This window comes from Myotis yumanensis, unplaced genomic scaffold (assembly GCF_028538775.1).
Source record: "Myotis yumanensis isolate MYYU_CA2020_CCGP unplaced genomic scaffold, mMyoYum1.0.hap1 SCAF_14, whole genome shotgun sequence".
Lineage (NCBI taxonomy): Eukaryota > Metazoa > Chordata > Mammalia > Chiroptera > Vespertilionidae > Myotis > Myotis yumanensis.
Window position 1 is genome coordinate 13,709,961 of NW_027223765.1, and position 25,797 is coordinate 13,735,757.

Below are 25,797 nucleotides of genomic sequence, written 5' to 3' on the forward strand. Positions count from 1 at the left end.
TTAAATATTAATTGAATATGTGTCATTTGGTGACAGGATCACATTTCATATGGTTGTACTGTAACTCCTTATAACTGACTGGACCATAGTTTTCAAAGCCAGTCCTTGTTCCTGGAAGTGATGTTCCTCCTTCCTTCTTTCCTTCCTTTCTTTCCTTTTTCTTTTTCTCTCTTTGCTATTACATATAAAATCACAATAAATACCCTAGCAAGTACATTTTTGTCAGCACCCCTAATCACCTCCTTACATTTGACCCCCAAATTTGAAATATTGAGTCAAGTATTACAAACTTTTCAAGGCTCATGACCAAATCACTAGTTTTCAAGGCCAACCATTTCAGAAGCTTTCTATTTTTATATAGACAACTAGAGGCCCAGTGCATGATTAAATCGTGAGCGTGTAGAGTCCCCTAGGCCTAGCCTGTCATCAGGGCCATGTCCGCTGCCCCGTGACACCTTGCACACTCCGTGGATGCTGCCGGCGCCCCACGATGCTCCACCATTGCTGCTGGTGCCCTGGGGGTGGGGGAGGGCCTGAGAGGTGCTCCATGCACCTCCTGGTGACCGGTCATTTTGGTCATTATGGCATTACGGCCACAGGCCTTTTATAATATAAAAAATCAATCCCAGGGAACGAGTGTCAGTGTTAATTTACTTTATATTCTCAATGTCTTTTCAGTCTTTTCTCCATCAGATTCCGTATCTCATGTATCTGTGTTCTTTGCTTGTGGTGTGATAATTCTTTTTTCCCTGACATTCAAAATGACTTTAGAAATAGTTCACCAATGGCTACAACCTATTTACTTGAACATAATACAAATAATCAGTTATTCTTCCCTCTGTCCTGGCCTTGGACAAGACGACACTCAGCTTCCTTGATCTTGAATGAAATTGCAAGCAGGACCACACACCAAAAACTCTTTCTCCCCAAGTCACCTAGGTAATTTAAGTACCTATGCTAAATATCCACCTAGGATGTGAATGAGAACTCCACATGTTCAGAGATATATAGCCAGTCTACTTTGTGTGGATTTCATAATGGGGTGAAAATCTGATGCTAATGTGTGAGATAGACATCATCTCATCCAAAAATGTGTCTTTATACTCAGGCCCCAGGAGATTGCAATAGGTTCAGGAGTATCTGCCAAATCCATACCTTTGCTTATTCCTCTACCCTTACTTATTCCTAAGCCTCATATTTCTAAGCCTTGTCTCTGGTCCAGAAATAACAGTTTTGTCATATGTCAGTCATGTTCATGGACTTTTTAGATTTCAGATTATAAATATTATTGTGGGGTTTTTTTAGGTACCTGGTAGAAGAAATCAAGAAAAGAGAAGGATTCAAGTTGCTGATGGAAGTAAGTACGGAACTGTGCCTATGATTTTGTCACTCAGCAGTGATGAAGGTGGTAATTTTCCAATCTATTATATTTCATTGGTTTTTGTGTTGCAGACTTAGAAACAAGTCATTAGCTTAATTCAGAGAGTCCATTATGTTAATTTACTCTATTAGTAAGTGTTTTTCCTTTGTTGGATTCAGAGAACACACTTGCCTTTACATATTGAAAATTAAAGTGCTCAATAATAATTACCAAGGATAATACTGAATAAATTATGTCCTCTGTCCTGATATATAAATTGCATAATGATTGTACTGCAAATATTCAGCTGTACTATAGTGGTGCCTGCATGTGAAAAATCAATTAAGTGAATGTACAATAATGCTTATAGATTTCTCTTTTCATAAAATAATGAGAGCATATTAGCTTTGGAGCAATGGAAAAATAAGTCATTTTGTTGTTGGATTCTTTGCTAGACAATAAGAAATAGGTGGTTACAAAGATAGAGAATATTTTCCCCCACAAATTTATGATTAGAAAATATGAGGAATATTATTTAATTCTGATTTTTTAAGAAATATAAAGTGTGAGGTTGTCTTAGATCTTCTTCTAAGTAGCATATGCTCAATAGCAATATTTTAAAATATATTTTTATTTATTTCAGAGAGGAAGGGAGGAGAGAGAGTTAGAAACATCAATAATGCAAGAAAATCATTGATCAGTTGCCTCCTGCACATTCCCCTCTGGGGATCGAGCCCACAACCCAGGCATGTGCCCTGACTAGGAATAGAACTGTGATCTCCTAGTTTATAGGTCAACGCTCAACTACTGAGCAACACCAGCCAGGCTCAATAGCAGTTTTAACATAATATAAAAATTTCTCTTTTCATAAAATAATGAAAGCATATTAGCTTTGGAGCAATGGGAAAATAAATCATCTAGATATTGCAACGTAGGAACCTATTTTGTATATAAGCAATCTAGCTATTTTTTTGATATTCATTTATTTAGCAAGATTTATTGAACAATTTCTGTGTGCCAGGCCCAGTTCTAGGCACTGGAGATATAAGACAGGGAAGTTGCCTGCTCTCATGGTTCTTACATTCAAATGAAAAGTGATAGGCAATAAATAAGCCAATTAATACATAGGAAATATCAGATAGTGAGAAATCTTAGAAAAACAAATGAATTCATCTATATATATAAAAGCCTAAGCCACTGAATGACTAGTCCACCAGTCACTATGATGTGCACTGACCACCAGGGGACAGATGCTAAACACACAGGATCGGGCTCCGTCCTGTCTGGATCGGGCCTGCGGGGATCGGGCCAAAACCGGCTCTCTGACATCCCCTGAGGGGTCCCGAATTGCGAGAGGGCGCTGGCCAGACCGAGGGACTCCACCAGTGCATGAATCCGTGCACTGGGCCTCTAGTAAGAGAATCTAGTATACAACTAAATAATTAGACAGTTACAGATGTGATAAGTGAAAAGTTAAAGTTGATGATGTGCCGCAGGCTAAATAGGCATCTCAGACAGTGATTAAAGAAAAATTGAATTTATTTAAAGAAAAGAGAATGGGAAACAGGGATATCTACAGGGAAGAGCTACACAGCACTGAGCCAAAGGGTATTGAGGCCTATGATGGCAGCAAAAATGTACTTAGGACAGTGAAACAAGGAAGGTCATAAAAGAAGAAATAGGAAAGCCTAGGTTGGGCTGCTTTGGGCTGTCTTGAGAAGTTAGAGAAAAGGGGGCCTTGGAGATGGGTTCGGGGGGTTGAGGGGTTAGCCTGGGATGAGCTGCTGCTGCCCATTGCTCCCCTGGTTGCAAGTCTCATGGGGTCCCTTAAAGGTTGAGGGATACTTGCCTGAGTGGGGATGTAAGGGGGAAGGGAATGGCACGAGCATGATCCTTGGAGGGAGAGTTCACACTGGGCCCTTTGTCCTGAGCATCTCTCTCTCTTGCAAGTGGAAATCTTAGGGGAGATGTCAGGGGAGGGTCTTGATAGAATAGTCATCAGCTTTCCAAGTGTGCTCTTTTAGGGTTGTGGTCTCCACTGATTGGTCAGTGCCAGTGCATAGGGGATCATTAGTCAATGCAGCTGGTCCTGAGGCAGCTATTGTGTCAGTTGTCTGGTTTTGCTGCTTTTCTGGGCCTAGATGGTATCTTTAGGGAGGAAAAGGTCAGGGGGACTAAACCACCTGACCAGCGATATGAAAGATCTGGGGTCCAAACTGCATGACCAGTGATATGCAGGGGGAGGATAGGTTATCCTGGGGGCAAGGTTCTTGTGGTCCCAGTTTGGCCCTTGCTAGGCATCCAGGGCTTTCTGTCTTGGTGAGTTTCTGTACCAGGCCAATTGTTCTTACTCTGCTCAGGTCTGTCTAACAATAAGTATTATAATGGAAATGAGTAGGGTGAAATGCTAAATCAAGAAATTAGTGGGGGGTAGCTTCTTAGGTGTGGGTTGTCCAGGTTTGGTCTTCTGAGGTTATCTTTGAGCTGAGACCTGAATAATGGTAAACAGCATGCCTTGCTGTTGTCTGAAGGGAAGGCATTCTAGGTAGAATCAATAAACAATGGCAAAGGCTTAAAGCTGAAAAGAGTTCTGTGTGTTTGAGGAGCCAAAAGAAGGTATATTAAGCAAGGGGTGCAAGTTGCAGTGTTTGATGAAGTTGGAGAGGTGGATGGGGAGATCAGTTGGAATCAGGTAGGTCTTGGTAAGATCTTTGGCTTTTATTCCAAGTGTAATCATTGGAGAAGTTTTAAGGAGACAGGAGCCTGACATCCATTTTACAAGATCATGCAGGATGTCTTGGGAAGAGAGGAATGGGGAGAGGGTGGGGTGAAGACAGGATGAGAAAAGAATAAATGAGACAAATTGGAGACTGTTGCAGTAGTCCAGGTCTTCAGACAAGTTTTGGAAAACCTGCTCCAGAGAATTCTGACTGTGGCTTCCATCAAAATTTCCTGAAAAGTAGTGACTTGCAAAGATAGCAAAAGAATCTATATTTAAATGACTTTCTGATATCACTTCAAAGAAGCAAGAAGAAAAGTTTCAAATGTAGGGCATTCTATAGGACAGCTGACCTGATTTCTTTAATAGGTCAGTGGCATGAAGAAAAATAAGGAGAAAGTGGTGTTAATCACTTTAGGTTCAAAGAGATAGAAGAGGCATAGCAACTAAATGCAAATTATGAAGCTTTTGGAATCCCAGTTTGAACAAGCCAATTGTAAAAGTACATTTTGAAACAGTTGGGGGGATTTCTAACATGAACTGATTATTGGATAATACCAGGGAATTATCAGTAATTTTATTAAGCATAGAGGCCCGGTGCACAAAAATCTGTGCACTGGAGGTGGGGGGGGGGCGGTTCCCTCAGCCCAGCCTGACCCCTATCACATACTGGGAGCCCTCTGGGATTTCCTACTGACGGCTTAGGCCCGCTCCCTGCTCCCCTTGGGGAGCGGGCCTAAGCCACAGTCTGGCCTCCCTTTATGGGAGGCGACCGAGCTGATCAGGGTAAGGCACCAACCCCATCACCCGCTGTTGCAGCCACTGTCAGTCATCGCAGCCACGAAGGTGTTTTCATCAACATGGACTCCAGCCCCTTCACCATGAAAAAATGACAGCTTTCTTTAGGCATCTTCAAGTTGTGTCTTTCATAAGATATGACATTTCTTTATTTTTTTTTTTTTATCCTCACCTGAGGATATGTTGCCATTGATTTTTAGAGAATGTGGAAGAGAAAGGGAAAGACAGAGAGAAACATCAAAGTGAGAGGAACACTTTGATTGGTTGCCTCCTGCATGAGCCCTGACCTGGGCCTGGACCAGGGAGAACCCTGAAACCTAGGTACATGCCCTTGGTCAGAATTGAACCCAGACACTGCGGTGGGCAGGTCGAGGCATTATCCACTGAGCAAAACCAGCTAGGGCAGGATATGACATTTCTTAGCCCTCCAGCAGCGGACATTCCTTTTTTTCTCCAAGAGTGTGGTAAAAAAACCCTAGATCACCTTATTGGATTCTTATTACCCAGGTTACTAAGAATATTACCAGTGGCATACGGGGAGCTTAGTCAGTGAGTGGTCAGAAAAGGTGTTTCCTCTGTAGTTCACACTAATTGCCGGCTCGGGCCCTGCCCAGGCCTAATGCCTGTGGCCAAGTCCTTAGGCCTGGGCAGGGGACCTCCAGCTCCCCATCATCACTGGTTCCACCCCTGCTCCCCATGATTGCTGGCTCTGCCCCTGCTCCCCCCCATTGTTGGTTCCTTCCTTGCTCCCCTCCATCACTAGCTCTGCCCCTGCCCAAGCCTAATGCCTCTGACCAAGACTTTAGGCCTGGGGAGGGGACCTCCAGCTCCCCCTCATCTCTGGCTCTGCCCCTGCTCCCTGCCAACACCAGCTCCGCCCCTGCCCAGGCCTAAAGCCTGTGGCTGAGGCATTAGGCCTGGGAATGGGACCCCCAGTTCCCCACCATTGCCGGCTCTGCCCCTGCTCCCCACCATCACCAGCTCCGCCCCTGCCCAGGCTTAACACCTGTGGCCGAGGCATTAGGCCTGGGCAGGGGGCCCCCAGCTCCCGCAATCATCAGATCCACCCCTGCTCCCCCATCGCCGGCTCCCTCCCTGCTCCCCGCCATTGCCAGCTCCGCCCCTACCCAGGCCTAATGCCTCTGACCCAGGCATTAAGCCTGGGCAGGGGACCCCCAGCTCCCTGCTATCGGCGGCTCCACCCCTGCCCAGGCCTAACGCCTGTGGCAGAGGCATTAGGCCTGGCAGGGGACTGCCAGCTCCCCGCGATTGCCGGCTCCGCCCCTGCACCCCACCATCACCGGCTCCTCAAGGCGTTAGGCCTGGGCAGGGGATCTCTCAGCTCTGATTGCAGGCTCCGATCGCCGCTGGACACCTACGTATGCAAATTAACCACCATCTTTGTTTGGTTAATTTGCATACTCATCCAATTGGCTGGTGGTCATAGCAAAGGTACAGTCAATTTGCATGTTTGTCTATTATTAGGTAAGATGATGATGGCATTATGATGCTGTAAGAAAGTGTCTGTAACTTTTAGGATGGTACTTACACATGGAGGGGTGAAACAACAACTATACAGTTGGCTAGGCTGTGAGTTTGAGTCACTTTTATTTCCTAGAGTTGGAGCTGCCATCTTCATTTTCTTGAGGTCTAGTTACATCTTTGTTTTCTCAGGTTTGAATTGCCTTCTTCATTTGTCTGGCTTTGGTAGCTGCAGAGCTTATGGAAAATGCTTTATACCTCAGAACTGCACCGTCTTTTGATAAAAGAGCTAATAAAAAAGTCATGAGGAAAAAAAAGATGAAGTGACTTAAAAGTTGTTTATATATTCTTCCTAAAGGCTTAAAAATCACAGGAGGAACCTCTTACCATCATCTTTAGGGATCTACAAACAGTCACATCCTTGTAATGAAAGTTGAGGTGGGTTTTCATTATTAGGAAGCCTTCTGCCCTGGATATTTTATCTGTGGGAGCCAGATGGCCCCCAAGCAGTGGAGGTGGCTTTCTCAATGGTTCTCCAGAGTTCCTACTTCGAAGGATTGTTGTGTGTGATCTGCATTTGCCTCTTTTCTGTGTATTCCCATTTAGAGTAATGAAGTAAATTTAGATCTTGAGTTTCGCCTAAGTGTCAAGCTGCTTAGCCTGTTAACAAATGCATTCATTGGATTGATTAAATATAGCTCTAATACATACTTAAGGGAAGAAATGCAAAGATCCATTTGGAGCTTAGGTCTGTGAACTATAATTCTTTCCATTTAGGAAAAGTCAAAGTCTATAATTATATATACAGTTGTCCCTGCTTATCCATGAGGCATATGGCCCAAAACCCCAGTGGAAGCCTGAAACCAGGGATAGTACCAAACCCTTGAATATACTATGTTTTTCCTATACATATCTATGACAAAGTTTAATTTATAAATTAGTAAGGGATTAACAACAATAACTAATAATAAAATAGGATAACTGTAACAATATGCTGTAATAAAAGTTATGTGAATGTGCTCTCTCTCTACAAACTAGCACAGTTTTCTTTTTCTTTCACAATTTCATGGAGAGAAGATAAGTTCTTAGCATAGATTTCAGCGACCTTAACATACAATGTTTTTCTTTCTTTATTAAGTTGGGGAACTTTCACCTTTCACTTCAAGGAAGCACGTTACCGCTTCTCTTTGACATATCTGAATTGCCATCATCACTACTCGTATTTTTAAGTAAAATAAAGGTTACTTGAACACTATCACAGTGATACCAGGACAGTAGATCTGATAACTGAGATGGCTACTGAGTGACTAATGGGCCAATGGTGTGTGTATAGTGTTGATTCACTGGACAAAGTAATGATTCCTGTCCCAGGCAAGGCTAGGCATATATACATTGGGTGATGATGGTTATAACTAGGTTGAGTCAGCTTCAAACTTTGTTTATTCTTTATGGTGTGTGCATCCTTACCTAGAGGGAAGGACCCTCTAGGTGCACCCAACTGAGAAGGAAATTTCCCAGTAGGATGTTATCAGAAGTAAGGCAAAATGAATGTCTACTCTTGCAGAGTCTGATTTGTTATCAACATAATACACACATAATAACTCTTAAAGAAACTGGCTAAGACTTTAATTGCATCTAAGATTAATCTTAGGTTAACAACTTTCAAATTTCCTTAATCCTCAGCCTGAATACGCCAATATTTGCTTTTGGTACATTCCACCAAGCCTCAGAGAGATGAAAGAAGGACCTGAGTTCTGGGAAAAACTTAATTTGGTAAGTAATAAATAAACTGTATTTTTCCTCTTGACGCAAGAGAGTCAGCGCCATTCTCTATTGATCCTATAAAGCAGGGGTCCTCAAACTTTTTAATCAGGGGGCCAGTTCACTGTCCCTCAGACCATTGGAGGGCCGGACTATAGTTTAAAAAAAACTATGAACAAATTCCTATGCACACTGCACATATCTTATTTTGAAGTAAAAAAACAAAACAGGAACAAATACAATATTTGTGTTTGCATGTGGCCGTAGTTTGAGGACCCCTGCTATAGAGGCTTCTGTACATGCTAGAACTTCTTGAAGAACTAAAGAGGTGGCTCCTCGGATATTAAAAACCAATGGCACTCCACACAGTTGTAAATATTGTGTACATTTACCAAATTAACATACTTGACAGACACACACATTCAAAATAATTGTGCTGTGTGCAAGATGGTTATAGAATGTATTAGAAGTTCTGATTTACAGTTCACTTCAGAAATTGGGATCTGGTAAGAGGACCCAAGATTAAAGTTACATGAGGAACAGCTTCCTCTTTCAGTTTTGCTAGTACATGACTGCTTGCATCTTCTCACATGGAGGTAGTGTTAGAAGTCTACATCGGGGGTCCTTTGTGAGATTGAGACTTTCTGTTCTTTCAACAAATGCCCTGCATCATATGCCTGTGGGGCTTATGGGATAAAAAAGAAAAGGGTTGCCAACAAGGGGTTTCAACTGATTATTGAACACAGCTGGTGAAGGCTGACAATCCAGAATGAGATGAAGCGCCAGGCTCTACGGACTTCTTGTGTCTCATCAGCACCTCCCCTAGCATGGCCCTGCCAATTATCCTCTAAACCAGTGGTTCTCAACCTTCTGGCCCTTTAAATACAGTTCCTCATGTTGTGACCCAACCATAAAATTATTTTCGTTGCTACTTCATAACTGTAATGTTGCTACTGTTATGAATCATAATGTAAATATCTGATATGCAGGATGGTCTTAGGAGACCCCTGTGAAAGGGTCGTTTGACCGCCAAAGGGGTCGCGACCCACAGATTGAGAACTGCTGCAAACCCAAATTTCTAGGGCTGTGACGTTTCTTTAGTCAATTCTACTTGATCCCACTCCCATGTTGGGTGGACATAGTGCACATTGAAGTGACCCACTGGGAGTTCCCCTGAGGATTCTGTGGCCATGACATGTAGAGAGAGAGTTCACGACACTTGGTCACATGAAGTTAGATAATCCTCTATCCTTTGTGTCTTCCCTCTCAAGCACAGCTGGCTCCATGACTCTGGTTAGTACAAGCTCTGACTTGCAAACCCCTCCCTAACCCTCAATGGAGAAATCAGTGGTAGTTTTAACAGCGTGTATAGTCAGTGGCTCTGTACTTGCCCTCTAGAAGAAAAGGAAGAACTTCCCAGTCGGGCAAGCATCAAATATTTACTGAGTGCTGACTATGCTGTGTACCAGAGATATAGATATCAAAAAAGACCCAGTCCCTGCCCATAGGAAGTTCATGTTGAGGGAGAAAAATGAGTACACAGACAATCACAAGGTAACTAGTAGTTGCTAGTGGAGATAAACCCTGAAAGCAGAGAGGAAGGCTATCTCTCCAGGTGTGCAATACTAGAGCTGAGTCTTGAACAGTAAGTAGATGTCAGCCAGGGGACAATTGTAAAGAAGTCTATTTCAGGAAGAACGACACCATGATGACCCAGAGTTTTAAGAAAGTAGAGTGTGATTCAAAGACCACAGGGCTGCAAAGGGACAGTGGCAGGAGGTATGAGATGAGAGTAGCAGGCAGAGGTTGGGTCATGGGGTCCCCATCTTTCATGTCAAGGTGCTTGGAATTTGTGCCTAATTAGGAGGAAGAGGGAAGACCACGGTCTTTAAGCTGTAGCCACCTATAACCTCACCTACAACTTCTCCTTTTAGCCTCAGGTCATTTTCTATGTATTTATGTCTCATTAAAACTCCTGCACTGTAGCATAATACAGACCCGATATATAAATATTCTGCCTCTTGTCAAACCTGAGATCAGGCAGCAGAGATGGGGAGAGATGGATGGTGTTATCTGTGCCTCAGCCTAGACCAGCCCTCATTACCCGTTTTAGGCGGCTAGCATAGTCATTGGGATTTGTCTTGCATTGTTGCCATACATGGCAAATAGGAGAGTGCTAAAGAATACATTTCAGATGGTAAGTAACCCATAAAAAGAACAATGTGAGGATTTAATGGTGAGGTTTCTAGGGACATTTCCCACTTTGATGGAATGCAACTGACATTTTTTTAGGTGGAGTGGGGGAATGGTTGCTTAGAGGTGAGAAGGAAATGGTTGCTATTTTTCTCACGTTTCAGTGATTAAGAAAAGCAACCAAGAATGTGATATTTGTGCTTTACTGACAGCGCTTTTGTGCAGACATGGATCAGGATAACTAAAGCATCCCATTATGTCTGGAGATATTTTTGACTCACTTTTTTATTATTTAAAGAAATATTTACATCATCTATTATCAGAAAATGTGAAATCGAGGATGAATATAGAAGCTAACTTCAGATAATTCAGCATATAATACACGGTTATTCTTAACTAAAAATTGAATATAAATCAGGCCATTTTCTTCTATTCCCCAATATTTTTCAGTGTTGATTCTCTTATAGTTAATATCTAGGATTTTCTGTCCCGTCATTTTGAAATGCTTTTTCTGTCATTTAGAACCATGGTTTTCTTGTCCAGTCTAATGCCGTACTATGTTAATTGCTATGGTTGCTTCTGATTAGTAAACATGTACCCTGCTGACAAACTATCCTTGGTTCTCAGATTCTTAGTTTCCTTTTATTCTCTCTTTGTGTGGGTGTGTGTGCATGAATCTGTCAAGGAAGGGAGGCATATATATCTATTGTTGATCTATGTGGTTTTATGCTTACTGTACTATGAGAATGCAATACATGATTTATAACCTGGAGTTCACTTAAAGCACACTTGAAATTTATCTCGAGGTTTATCTTGGATGGAGAATCACAAACAAATAAATAATCTGAATAAGGCTTTGCCCCTTCGATTCAGCCTCGTGTCAGGTTTAGCTGTCAGATTTCAGAATCAGTGGTGTAATAAGTCTTCCCTTTGACAGCAGGAGAGGAGAGGGATTATTTGGTAATGAATCTGGCATTTCATAGTGTGTAAGTGTGTGTGTGTGTGTGTGTGTGTGTTGTATGTGTCTGCGTGTGCTTTCAACTGTGTGTGCACATACGTGAGACTGTTTTTGAGAACACGGTCATTCTGCAATCTACTAACACTGACAGTCACTCTGTGACACTATATTCAGTCACTGGGTTCCAACGACTTCTCTTTTTAAGATGTCCTCCATAAAAATGTTCTTTCTGATTCTTTCAGGCATTGCAGTTTTCTAGGTCTTCATTAGTTCCCTGCCCAGGTTATATTTGCCTCTTGTCTGGTCTCTGCTTCCTGCCTTCTCCTTTTCCCATTTATTTTCCTACTCTCTGCACTGTCCCACCTCCAGCTCGGCTTCATCACATCGCTGCCCTGCGAGAAGCCCGGAATAGCTTCCTGGGCTCTGCAGCAGCAGCTTTCCACCGCAGAGACCCAATGGCCACTGTTAGAATAAGTATTGTCACTGTTTCCTTTAATCTCCTAAAGTGAAGCCACTAGAAACTATGACCTGCCTACATGTAATTTTGTAAAAGGCAATAGAATGCCTTGCATGTAATAAGGAGAAATAAGTTAGTTTAAAATAAAGACATGTATTCCATTACAGAAATGCTTGGGCATGACAATATGAGAAGGCATGAGGAAGTTATAAGATTCTCACACATGCTCTTAGAATCACAGTAAATGTAAGTAACTGAAACGGTGTGGTATTGGTAACAGTAATTTTTCAAGATGGTGCACTACCCTTGGTAAAGCTCTGAAGAAAACCTTTTCCCCTTAGTTTACATGGTAGCAGAAAACTTAGTATTTATGAACAATGGGCACAGATTATCTTGCATTCGTATATAAAATAGAGTTAGGTTCCAGGCTTGGATAATTGTCATCAGACTTTGCCCTCGTGCATTTCCAGTAAGATATGTGAAAGTTATGCAAGCATGAGATAGTTTTTCATTGCTCAAGACTGTTCTGTGCATTGCAGGGCAGCTAACATGTCTGGTCCCCATCCACTAAACACCAGTAGCGACTCCCAAACACTGTGAAAACTAAAACATCTGCCCAATTTTCCTAATACTCCCTAGGGGTATAGTACCAGTCCCATGGAATGACTGATCCCCGGGATAAAATCTAGTCCCATCTGCCTGGCATCCAAAGGCCTCCATGTCTGATCCTCGGGTGTTTTCATCTCAACCTATTGTGGCTTCCATGATTGAGAACCCTGAACCAATAAACTGAGCTAGAGGAGTTTCGTCAGTTTTCCTACTAGTTAGGAAACTAATTAGGAACTAGGTAATGGATAGCTTTTACTAATCAAATCAGAAAATTACTGTGATTTTAGTGTTAATGCCTAGTGTTGGTGCAAATGTCATGGGACGCATTATAACTACTAATTAGCATAAATATATACACATTTTCTGAAGACTAACTTTATAAAACATATCAAATAACTTAATATGGCATATATTTTCTTCCACGTATTCCATTTATAGAAATGTATCCTTTGAAATAGTTACAGAATTGTGCGGGCAGAAAAGCTACTCAGAAGAGCCTAACCATTATTTAAAATGACAAAACACTAAATATTTAACCATGGGAAATGGTTAAATTTTACTGTGTAACTTTATTCAAATTTCTAGTGTATAGACAATTAAAATTCTGTCCCAAAATAGCATATTCATAATTTACTATTGATTAAAAATGAGTTATAAAACAGCCAATATTGTTTGATAACAATTTTGAAAAAGCATATTTATGTATAGATACTTATATACATATAAAATATTGTATGTATGGTTAGAAAAAAGGCAGTCAATAGGCACCAAAATATGTTAGAGATAGAGTTACAGGTGATTTTTTTTTCTTTCATTTGTAGTTCTCTGTAATATATTTTCTACAATTAGTGTATATTGCTTTTGTGAAAATAGTAACAACAATGATAAACCACAGTGTAGCATAATTGACATGTAGAAGCCAGGGGTTTCCTTGAGTGCTCATCTAGACAAAGGCTATTCAGGGTTTGACCACATATTCTTAACAGTTAAAAGAATTGAGGCCCTGGCCGGGTTTTTCAGTTGGTTAGAGCGTTGTCTCAATACACTAAGGTTCCGGGTTTGGTCTCTAGTCAGGGCACATACAAGAATCAACCAATAGCCCTAGCTGGTTTGGCTCAGCGGATAGAGCGTTGGCCTGTGGACTGACGGGTCCTGAGTTCGATTCCAGTTAAGGGCACATGTCTGGGTTGTAGGCTTGATCCCTAGTGGGGGGTGAGCAGGAAGCAACCAATCAATGATTTCCTCTCATCATTGATGTATCTATCTCTCCCTCTCCCTTCCTTTCTGAAATCAATAAAAATATATTTTTTAAGAAAGAATCAACCAATTAAAAAATAATCAACCAATGAATTCATAAGTAAGTGAAACAACAAATCAATGTCTATATGTCTATCTCTCAAATAAATAAAGTAAAAAAGTAATTGAGCATTCACCTCAATATATGTTTATTGTATTCAAATTATCTATATGCATTACTTTATAAATATAGTATATATATTTAAAATACACAAAGTAAGTTTTTTTAATGATGAATTTAAAATTTGTAAATTACTATTAAGATATGTTCTCATCTTTTCGTCTTATACCACCGGGGACAGTTTAGTTTGGAGATCATCATTATACAATTAGTTTGCAAACTATTTTCTCTCATGAATTTTTCCCAGATGTAGTGTATAATCTCTCATTTCTTCCCATATCTCTCTGCCTCTCTCCTTACTAAAATTCCCCCACTATCTGCACTGATTTTAAGTTCAGAGGCATTGCCCGTGATGGTGTAGAGTGAGATGTTCAACAGGCTTCCCAGGGCTCTCTGAAAGTTTTCGGCACTGAAGTAGAGTGACCCCTCTCTCTGAAGTGCCTGCCTAAAATAAGCTTATGAGTTTGTTTCTTCGGAAGCCTCCCACCTAGTGATCACATATAGAGGGCGAGAAAGTTGAAGATAGACTGTAAAGATAAACGGGACCGTGAAAGACCCAGAGAATGTAATTGAAAATGCCATCAGTCGGTTTTGTCTCATCATTACTCAATGTTATAAACCAGAAGATTTCCTCTTTTGTCGACATTTCGTAAATAATCCTACATTATGCCAACAAAGTTTACATTCTTAAAAGTAATGAACATGTTTTCCTTTTGCACTCACGCCTGGTCATTTCGACTTTATTTTTTTATTTGCTGACCTGCAGATTTGTGGCTAATATTAGTCATTTATAACAGGCTCCTTTCTCCTCAACGGAGAAGAGGAATAAATCTTTAGAACCTGCTTGATGGGCTTGTTGTTTTATTGCTTATTTGGCATGTAACTTGATATGGTATTCCAGATATCTTTAGAGAGAATTTAGCATTCTCCCTGGCAGTTTCTGATTAACACCTCTTGAAAGATGAGGCTGCATAAACTGAGTAGGTTGATGTTTTTCCGTAGGAGCCTCACAGGCAAGACATCCAAACAGGCCACTTCCTGGGACTGTAAGTGAGGCTTCAGTGCCCCCTGCTATGCTCCATGGATTTCTGTTGTGTGTGTGCATGTGTGTGTGTGTGCATGTGTGTGTGCGCATGTGTGTGTGTTCACAAATGTGCATAAGAACTCATACACATTTTGAGAGCCTCTGTATATTTTGGAGGATTCTGATTCTGATGTTCTTCCCATCACCATCTGTGCCACTGGCGTATCCAATCACTCATGTTTGGATTGCAGACTTGTAAACAGGGGATTTTAAGAATTGCAATATTGTGGCAAATGCAGCCACACAATTGGGACATATGGGTATATTCTGTGCTTGTGTTTTCTCCTTTTCTCGTCCCTGGAATTAGACAGGGCCTCTGGGCTCCATGCCTCTCTTGAGCATGTCTCTTGACGACATCTGTCTTCCTGAAAGCTTCATCTGGCCAATGATGAAAGAAAGGCAATGAGTTTAGGGACAGAAAGGAGGCACAGGGGAAAGAGGAGAGGAAAAGGGGAGCAGGAGGCAAGAGTTCCACGTTTAGGGATGACTCCAAGCTCCCCTTCTTTGAGTGCCCTAAGGAGGTGTGTGTATATACATACATGTGCATGTGTGTGTGCACACATGTGTATTCCAGATATTGGAATCTGCCCATTCTTAACAGGTAAGGGCATAGCACAGTGACGCCATATCAAGGGATCATGTTGGTTCAGAGCATAAGCATTTCGTATGTTGGGCCTAAATGTCAGCCCTGGCTAAGGCTCCCAGAACCTCTGTGGGGCCCTTTGGGGCCCTGGGAGCCATAACAATGGCTGAGATTGACTTTTAACCTGGCCTCGTAGGACCAGTGGCTTCAGGTTGATTTTAATTTTATTTAAAGGATATAAGGTACTGATATGTTCTTGCACACCCGAGTTTATGGAACAAAATCCATACCTATGACACAGCTGTTACGGACATTGTTCTGGACAATTGTTGCAAAACAAAGAATGCACCCTGTGCTGCAGGAAAAGACTTTTTTGTTTTGCTTATCTTCTTAGTCCCTTTGCCAGTACCAAACCTGCCCCCTGGTGGCACTTCTGCTCATTGTTCCTTTCCTAGCTGAGAAGTGACACACTAAATGCTGACTGAATAAATGTGCTATAAAATATTACAGAATTATAGCATTGCTTCGTCAGGGCTAGCGATGGATTCGGTGCCAAACCAAGAAACACTTGCCTGAGTAAGAAATTCTCAAAGGATCAAATTGATCCTTTGTCTCAATAATCTCTAATGTGTTTACCTTTGAGTGTCCTGACTGGGACCTCACCCTCCCTTCAAACTCGCCACCCCCTTCTCTTCTCTCCTTCCCTCCCACCCTCTTTGCTTTTTTCCTTCCCTCCCTTCCTTCCTTCCTTCCTTCCTTCCTTCCTTCCTTCCTTCCTTCCTTCCTTCCTTCCTTCCTTCCTTCCTTCCTTCTCTCTCTCTCTCTCTCTCTCTCTCTCTCTCTCTCTCTCTCTCTCTCTCTCCTCACATTTTCATGTTTTACCTCTAATATATTGTTCCCCTCAATTGACATATACACCTAGGCTCTGACAACCTTGAAGGAAATATTGCATGATTTTCTCTTAATATTGCTTCGCCTCAAGCTACCTCTGTTTCTGTCTTCATCTCTTTGGACTAGACTTCTAAAAAGAAAAACTTAGACTTGTCTTACCCTGTTCAATAGTCTGTGCTATTGTTTATAAAGCCGTCCCCCTAATTAGGGGTGCCTCTTTTGTTTCCAGTTTTTCTCCATCATAAACAGTGATGGATAAACATCTTCATGCTCACATCCACTTTTGCTTTTATTACTCCCAGAAGATAAAGTGCTCAGTATGTAACTAATAGTTATGAAAACCAGTGTGGTTTTGAGCCTGAGTCTGTCTAGGTATTGTGACGCTACGGATTTTTAAGAAGGTTGTGTCCATTTTCAGTGCCACCCTTGAGGAATGGGTACACAGGTTTCAATCCAGCTGTGGCAACATTGTGTGGTGCCCGTTTGGGGGAAAATGTTACTTAGAAAGGTGGAAAATCTTTCCGTTGTCAGTGTGCCTCAGTTGGTTGGGCCTCGTCCCATGCATCAAAGGGTTGCTGGATCAATTCCAGGTCAGGGCACATGCCTGGGTTGCAGGCAGCCAATCGATGCATGTTTCTCACTCACCCTCTCCCTTTCTCTCTCTAAAAATTAATTTTAAAAATCTTCTTAAAAAAAGAAAGAAAGGTGAAAAATCTTAAGTTTGCTTTACTTTTATTAATTGGTGGTAAACTGAACAATTTTCTATTCTTTTCTTTAATGATTGTGCTCCCCTGTGTGTTCATTTTTTCCGCCTGTCTTACATATTTATATTTTGAAGTCTGATGTTTTCCTTATAAATTTGGATGAGGGCATATAAAGTGTGAGTCTTAAAGCCCTCTTTGTCAGATGGAATGCAAATATTGCCCTAAGTATAATGTCCTTTTTTAGTCTTGCTGTGTGTTTTTTATTGGACAGAAGTTTAAATGTTTTATGTATTCAAATCTGTCAGTCTTTTCCTTCATGATTTATTCCACTGCTTCAAAGTGAAGTGACTGTTCTCTCGCAAATCTGATAAATATTCTATTCCATCTCCTGCTGGTGTTCTGTAATTCAGTTTTTCTGTATTTAACTCCTTAATTCATGTGGAAGCTATTTTTGTGTACAGTGTAAAAATACACATCTAACATGATCGGGTCCCCAAATTATTATCCAGTTATTTAAATTTGATTGATCAAATAATTCTTCCTAACACTTTTTATTATGGGAAGCTTGTGCTATCATGTTACATTTTTAAAAACACTCTATTCTATTTCTAGAATTTTCAGTCTCTTCTATTGATCTGTGTTTCTGTTTTTGTGCCAGGAAAAAAGGGTTTTAAATGGAATTGCCTTATAATTGATTCACAAAGCTGCTAAAACTCTCTCCTTCTGGTTGTTTTTTTTAAAAAAAAAAACATCATTCTTCAATATTATATTAAAATTTTGTTCATATATATGTTAGAACTTTTTTAGTTAAAAAACATCTTGCTAAGAGACTAATTGGAGTTTAAATCACTGGATCTGGAGTTAAATCAATTACACCCTTGCTGCTCTCTGGCTATGTAACCATGAACATGTTATTTAAACTTCGTTTGCCTCCTCTTTTTTTATCAATAACATGGGGATAATAAAAAGGGCCTACCCTAAAGGGTTTTAACAAGGATTGAACAGCATAATTCCAATACAGTGCCTGACAGAGTAAGTGCTCATTGAACATGAGCTTTCACTATTATTAATCCTGTTACCTCATGTTCAGAGGACTATGTGAGCCTCAAAGGTCTCTTTCCTGCCTTTTTGTTTGTCCCCCTGCAAATTACCTTATCTATCATTACAATAAAAACTTTCTAAAGTACAGCCTTGATCATGCCCCTCCATGTTTCCCTTTGTCCTAAAGGAAAGAGACCATAACCATTTGGGGACTGCAGTGATCCAGTTTCCCTAACCTTCTTGCTCTGTCTCCTGCTAATCCTCCTCATGTTCATGTCCCCTGCACTCTAGCCAGCTGAGCAATTTGCTCCCGTCTTTACTTGGAAAGCCAGCCTACCACTGTGTTTAAACACATCCCTTTGGCAGTAAGAAAAACTAGGGCTCAGATCCTAGCTTCATCAATTCTTCAGGGTATATCGCTTGGCAAAGTACATTACCACCCCATGCCTCAGTTTGCTCATTCGTTAAATCACTGTACTATGTTATGGATTTGCACAGAGTAAATAAGATAGTGCATGTCAGCCATTTTGTTTACATGTGGGGTGTCCCTTTTTCAAAAATTATAAAGAATTTCAAGACAGTGTGACAACAGTGCATTAAATCAAGCCTGGGACCCTTCTAAGTGTGGGCACCTGTGTGACTACGTAGGTTGCACACCCTTGAAGCCAGCCTTGCTGCTCAGTGTTTAATAACGGAGATGAATGTTCATATTCTTGCCTCCTTGCATTTTCTCACACTGCTCCCTTTGTCTCTGGTGTCTCGTGCCTATGTCCTCCCATTCCTGCATTCTTTATGGCTTATCTCATGTGCTCTCTCCTCCTGGAGGCCCCCAAGATATGTACCCCCATGGAGGAACATGGCTATGATCCTGTCTTCCCTACACCACTTACAACTTCCAGCCTAGTACACAGGGAATTCTTGTGTCTGGTCACCTTAAAATTAGGCTATTAACCCCTCAGCTTGTACAGGAAGCATTTCCAGACACTTGAGTATGAGTACCCCTTCCATATACCCCTATGTCAGCTTTACTAACCTGTCTTAGCAATTATCATAAGATAGCAACATTTGGGGTGTGGGGGAGAAAAAATGGCAGCAAGAAGAGAAGTTCAGGTGATGAGAAAGAAATAACTGATGAATTCTAGCACACGAATGGTACATCGAAATCCCCCTGTTATCAGTAAAGATTCACTCATTTGTATTAATGGTATTGTTGGTGGAAGGGGAGATAAAGAAAGTGAGGCAGTGTGTCCCACTGGGGTTAGCCATGTATGAGCTTCGATATTCCAAGTCTGGCTAGTGCAGAGCCCAGTGCAAAATAAAAATGCAGAGCCCCTATTTCAAAATCATCAAGAATTTCAGTGGTGACAGGAGAGCATTAAACTAAGCCTGGGACTCTGCCAAGCACAGGGCCCTGTGCACCTGCACGGGTTGCACACCCATGAAGCCAGACCTGGCACTGGACTGAGTGTTTCATAATGAGGGTGGTTGTTAATATTCTTACTACTTTGCATTTTCTCACATTGCCACTGTCACACGGTAGATGCCTAAGTAATGGTTCCTGAAGGAATGAATCAATGAATAAAGGAATGAGTTAATGTACTACCTTTCTGGGTAACTTACATGCATGTAGGAATTTCTTGGAGACATAGTTGTTCTTACCTTCTTTGCTCATTAACTCATGCTCAGAAGTTTTAAATGTCTGCTCATCCTGAGCGTGTGCTTGGGTTGGTCTGGAGTGAATTCCTGGGGTTATCTTTTTTATCTCCTTTCTGACGTGCAGCCTGTTTTGATATGCAGGGAGGGCCATCACATCTTATGAATGGGCTCTGTGTCAGGTTCTCAGGACAAGAGCAGCTAGATAAGGAAGATGGTTGGGGGTAGATATGAACATTCTAATTGGCCTTCTAATTCTGCTGTGGAGGAGGCCACCTCCTCTGTTTTTGTGAAGAGCTAGCAGAGTTGCTATTGTAAGTTGCCGTCTAGTTGTGTTCCTTTGGCCAAATCATCCATCAGGTCAGAGACCAGGAAAAAACTTAAAATGTCAAAATTTATGTCTGACTTCAGATGGCTAAACCTCTCTTGGTTTTTGTTCAGACTTTTCCTCCCATCTATCTTTGATCATGCTCTGCTTCTTATGAAAGTGTCCCCTTATCTAGGATATTCTAGAAATGATAGCACCCCACTGTTTTTTGGGGGGGATAATTCAACTGCTGCAAGTTTACTTAAGCAGAGTTTACTTATGTTAACTGTAGTATCTCCTGCCTAATTCACAATGGAGACTGTCTTTTATTCTACAACCTGGTGGAGCCAGTTGTCCAGGTGGTACTAAGGGGGACTGGAATATTGTAGCTGGACCCTTGTTGGTTTGGCTCAGTGGATAGAGTGTCAGCCTGTGGACTGAAGGGTCCTAGGTTTGATTCCAGTAAAGGGCACATACCGGGGTTGTAGGCTCTATCCCCAGTAGGGGGCATGCAGGAGGCAGCCGATCAATGATTCTTATCATTGATGTTTCTCTCCCTCTTTCCCTCTCCCTTCCTCTCTGAAATCAATAAAAATATATTTAAAAAATATATTGTAGTTAGTGCATTGAGACCTAACCATCTATAATAATAAAAGCATAATATGCTAATTAGACCAGACATCCTTCCACACAACCTTCTGGACGAAGCTGAGGCTGCGAGGGAAGCCCGGGTCCCAAGTGCCGGGAGGAAGCCCAGGTCCGAGGTGCCAGAGGGAAGCCGGTGCTGGCAGCAGGGGGAAGGAAGGCCTACTCTTGCATGAATTTTGTGCATCGGGCCTCTAGTATCTGTCATAAGTGAACAATTCTCAAGTATAAAAACACAGTCAGGGAGTTAGAATTCTCATTTGAATTGTCTCATTCACTCAAAAACTATATACTGAGCATCTACTATGGTCAGTGCACATGCCCAGGTTGTAGGTTCTATCCCTGTGAGGGGTGTGTAGGAGGAAGCCAATTGATGAATATCTCTCATATCATTGATGTTTGTATCTCTCCTTCCACTTCTGTCTCTGAAATACATAAATAAAATTTTTAAAATGTACTTTATAGCCTTAACCAGTTTGGCTCAGTGGATAGAGTGTCAGCCTGCAGTCTGAAGGGTCTCAGGTTCAATTCCGGTCAACAGCACATACCTCAGTTGCAGGCTTGATCCTGGCCCTAATTGGCAGGTGCAGGAGGCAACCAATTGATGTGTTTCTCTTACATTGATGTTTCTCTCTCTGTTTCTCTCTCTCTTTCTTCTACTCTCTCTAAAAATCAATGGAAAAATATCCTTGGGTGAGGGTTAACCAAAAAAAAAAAAAGTACTTTATAAATTGTAAAGCAGCACACTCTTTAAGCAAGGGTGGGACTATATTTGTAGGACTTGTAGAATTCCTTCAAGTTTTCATAACGTTGTGAATCTGATCTATTAATTATGAGAGATATTTGAATAACTGGGGTTCAAGGCCCCTATCCCGTGCTTATGCATACTCTGCGGGAGAGGTTAAGCCCTGGAAAGTCATCAAAATGCAAACAAGGAAGAAATAAGGGAAACAGTTATCCATGGACCAGAAATTCTCCTCAGAATCTTCACTAGTACATTCCATTAACTTTGGCTCTATTGGGCCAAGAGCTCTGTCAGCAAGGGCATCCTTGATCATGAAGAATGTGATGAGTTACCCTAGCGTTTCTCTTTGAATTACCTTTCCACTTTCCATGCAGATTCTCCTGAGCATTTATGGTGCTTACAGGCTTCTCGTGCTCCAGCCTCCGATCGCTTCCCTTTTCCACTTTTGCTAACTAATCCATTCCTGCTTTCCTGTATCAGCTGGTTTTTAAATGTCAGCCTAGGGAGGTTGATTTCAGAAGCTATATTTAAAAAGAGACCTGCCTGCGTATTTGGCTCTTTATTGAGGCAGCGTACTGAATGAGGGATTTGGTAGGATCTGGGAGGCCATTTCTTCTTTTCTTTTTAGATCATGTCTTAGAAGCAGAAGTTATTCACATGGTGTCCTGCGAGCGAAGGGCAGTCTTCCGCTGACATCAGAAGCACTCAGCCTTAGTCCTGAGGTCAGCCAGGAACTGTGGTTAAAACCACCCTGCACCTGCTGAAGGAAGCTGAAGGGAACAGCTGAAACATATGGTTGTCATTGATGCGCAAGAGCCACACATGTTCTGACCATGTTAATCCTCTTTCTGGACATGTTCCCAAGGACTCTGGTAGGAGGCTACAGGCATACCTCATTTTATTATGCTTTACAGATACTGTGTTTTTTACACAGTGAAGGTTTGTGACAACCCTGAATAGAGCAAATGCATTGGCACCATTTCTCAGATAATGGTTAGCAGTTTTTAGCAATAATTTTTTAAATTAAGGTATTTACATTGTTTTAGACCTAATGCTATTTCACACTTAATAGACTACAGTATAGTTTAAACATAACTTTTATGTGCACCAGGAGACAAAAACATTCATGTGACTTACTTGATTGCAATATTGTGGTGGTCTGGAATGGACCCCGCGATGCCAGCCAGGTATGCTTGTATAATGCTGTATCAGTTAGCGGTGGCCATGTAACAAATCATCCTCACACCCAGCAGTTTCCAACAATAAGCTTTTTTCACTCCTCATGAAGTTAGAGGTCATCTGGGTGGTTCTGCTGATCTTGGCTGAGCTCCCCGTCACAGCTTCAGTCAGCTATGGTCCAAGCAGGCAGCTCTGCTGATTGCAGCTGTTGGCTCCTGTATGCTGGACAAGGATAGTTTCCGCTGGGAAGGCTGAGCTCTCCTCCAAATGCTCTCTAACCCTCCTTCACACTATTCAGGGCTCTTTCTCCTGGCAGTGGTAGGGTTCCAAGAGAGCAGATGGAAGTTTGTAAGACTTCTTGAGGTCTTGGCTCAGCACTAGCACACCATCACTTCTGCCTTCTTCTTCTTTTTTTCTTTTTAACAGGCCAGAGCATATTGCAAAGCCAGCCAGATAGGAGAGGAGGTGTGGGAGAGGAATAGACTCCACCCCTTGATGGGAGGAACTTCAAAGTCATTGCAAACAATAGTAAAGAGAGAAAATTAGTACTATATTTGCTCTCATTCTACCACAAAGACACGTTTCTTCACAACTTTATATATTGCAAAGTGTTTTAGGGCTTGACAAGTATTTCCACATCCACAGTCTCACCTGACTTGCCTAAGAATCCTATACGGTCAGTTTCATTCTCATCATTTTCATCTTACATGTGAGGAAACTGAGGCCAAGATCAATTCATTAGGTAGTTAATTAGGTAGAATTTTAGTGGAACCAGGACTTAAGTTTAGTTCTTATTGTCACCACACTCTGTGTTGTTTTCATGGTCCATGAAAAGTTGATTCTATCGAAGGACAAAGTGAAAAGAAAGGCTTCTCAATGGAGCTAGATCATGTGTGTCAAAAAAGTGGTGTCATTTCCTCTCTGCTGCTGCTGGTTCCGTGCTGTCAAGGCATTTCATGAAGCTCCCTCTTGCTCAGCGAGTGGAGGGCAAGTGTCTCCTGTACAGTCCTAGGGCTCTGCTGCCAGGCCTAGGTAAGGTGACTCCATGAACAATCTAGAAGCTGAGGTCTTCATGCACCTATAGGGCAGGGCTTGTGGAAGTCTACCAGTGAGGTTGCAATGGCTCACATAAAGGAATCAACCATTTAAGGCTGGCTTGGATCTATATATCTATATATATAAAAGCCTAAGCAACAATTACAACCGGTCGCTATGATGCACATGGACCACCAGGGGGCAGATGCTCAATGCAGGAGCTTCCCCCTGGTGGTCAGTGCACTCCCACAACCAACCTCCCACAGTCCCTCCCGCCAGCCAGCTGGCCCCGATTGGCCTCGATCAGGACTGGGCTAGATGGCTCAGATCAGCCCCGATCTCCAGCCAGGCCAAGGAACCCCACCCGTGCACAAATTGCACCAGACCTCTAGTATGTACATATGAGTGTTGGGTATACAGCTGGTTACCTTTCACTCTCTCTTAATAGGAAAAGAGAGAGTACTTTGACTCTTGCGAATCAAAGATACCCATGTTTCAGTTGTTCCCTTCAGCTTCCTTCAGCATGTCCAGGGTGGTTTTAACCACAATTCCTGGTTGACCTCAGCTTTTATTTCATTCACTCATTCATTTAACAAATATCTATTGAGCATTTCTAATATGTCAGGCCGTGTTCTAGGACACCTCTCTGTTTTCAATAAGCTTCTAGTCTAATGGGGGATATATACACATCTACAATAATAAAAGAGTAATATGCTAATTAGATTGGATGTCCTTCCAGACGACCTTCCGGATGAAGCCAGGGCTGCGAGGGATGCCCAGGTCCTGGGTGCCTGCCGGCAGTCAGAGGAAAGCCTGGGTCCTGGGTGCCAGAGGGAAGCTGGTGCAGGCAGCCAGGGAAAGGAAGGCCTACTCTTACACAAATTTCATGCATCAGGCCTCTAGTCCTATATAATAAAAGGCTAATATGCAAATCAACGCAATGGTGGAATGACTGGTCGCTATGACATGCACTAACCACTAGGGGACAGACACTCAACACAGGAGCTGCCCCCTGGTGGTCAGTGCGTTCCCACATGGGGAGCACTGCTCAACCAGAAGCAGGGCTCATGGCTGGCGAGCGCAGCAGCGGTGGTGGGAGCCTCAGTTGGACATCCCCTGAGGGCTCCTGGACTGCGAGAGGGTGCAGGCTGGGCTGAGGGGACCCCCCCTACCCCAAGTGCACGAATTTCATGCACTGGGCCTCTAGTATACATATAAATACATATACATATACAGATAAACATATAAATAACTATAACATTCCCATAATTTCTCAAGTACATATTTCCTACAGCTGTCACACCCTACCAGGAACACCTGACAATTTCCTGTCTTCACAGTATTGCAAAGGAGATGGCCCTCCTGGGACAGGCCTAGGAATTGCCCCAAGGAGAGCAGTAATCTTCACCTCAAATTTAGCTTAATATATTTTTTTAATGTGTGACTAATCATCTTTGTATTTACTCTAGTGCCAGCTTGGAAAAATTTGTGAGTTATTAAAAGTTTTACTGTGTCAAAATTTTAAATTATTTAAAGTGGTTCTCTTCTTCCAAGAGCTAAATTAGAAATGAGCTCTTTTATTTTTTCTATCTAATAACGAGAAAAAAACAACAACACCCAGATTCCTTAATAAAACCAGGCTGGTGGTGGTATCATGTAAATATCTCTGTATATGCTGTCAAGTCTTTAAATAATTATTATCTCCTGTTATATATAAGACAAATCTACTTAGGATAGAACGTGTAATTTACAGTAAGGTGAAGGTTAGTCCTTGGTGGAAGTGCAAACCCTCTTGATATTCTTCATCCCCAAATCCTCTTCAGAGCTGCTCTGACACTGAAGTGATTCCCTTTTTGTCTGTTTTGTCAGGAAAAACTCTCAAATTTTTTTGAAATTTGACCATCTTATTAGTTATTGGGGGGCGGGGGGATTAATTCTCCTCAAGTACATAAGAAACTATTTTTTTCAGAAAAGGAAAAGAAAAACCAGTGCCCTACAGTAGCTCCTCATAGCACAGAGTTAAGATTCGTTTTTAGAAAGACATGCTGGATAATTACATCTTCTGCATTTGCCGGTTTATCTCCGTAAAGCACAGTAAACATCTCACTGCTTCATTTGCTCTGTCAACCACGGCTTTTAAGGAACTGGAGCTCTCATGCAGTTGAGATTTTACGCC

General features: G+C 41.8%; 1 protein-coding gene across 1 annotated transcript in view; it reads left to right on the plus strand.

Moving 5' to 3' along the window:
* GADL1 (glutamate decarboxylase like 1) overlaps positions 1–25,797 on the plus strand; it is a 214,296-nt gene that overhangs the window by 165,135 nt on the left and 23,364 nt on the right. The window contains exons 14-15 of the mRNA XM_070391087.1: positions 1,306–1,357; positions 8,043–8,132. Of these exons, the coding sequence (XP_070247188.1) occupies positions 1,306–1,357; positions 8,043–8,132 (142 nt within the window). The remainder of the gene's footprint in view (positions 1–1,305; positions 1,358–8,042; positions 8,133–25,797) is intronic.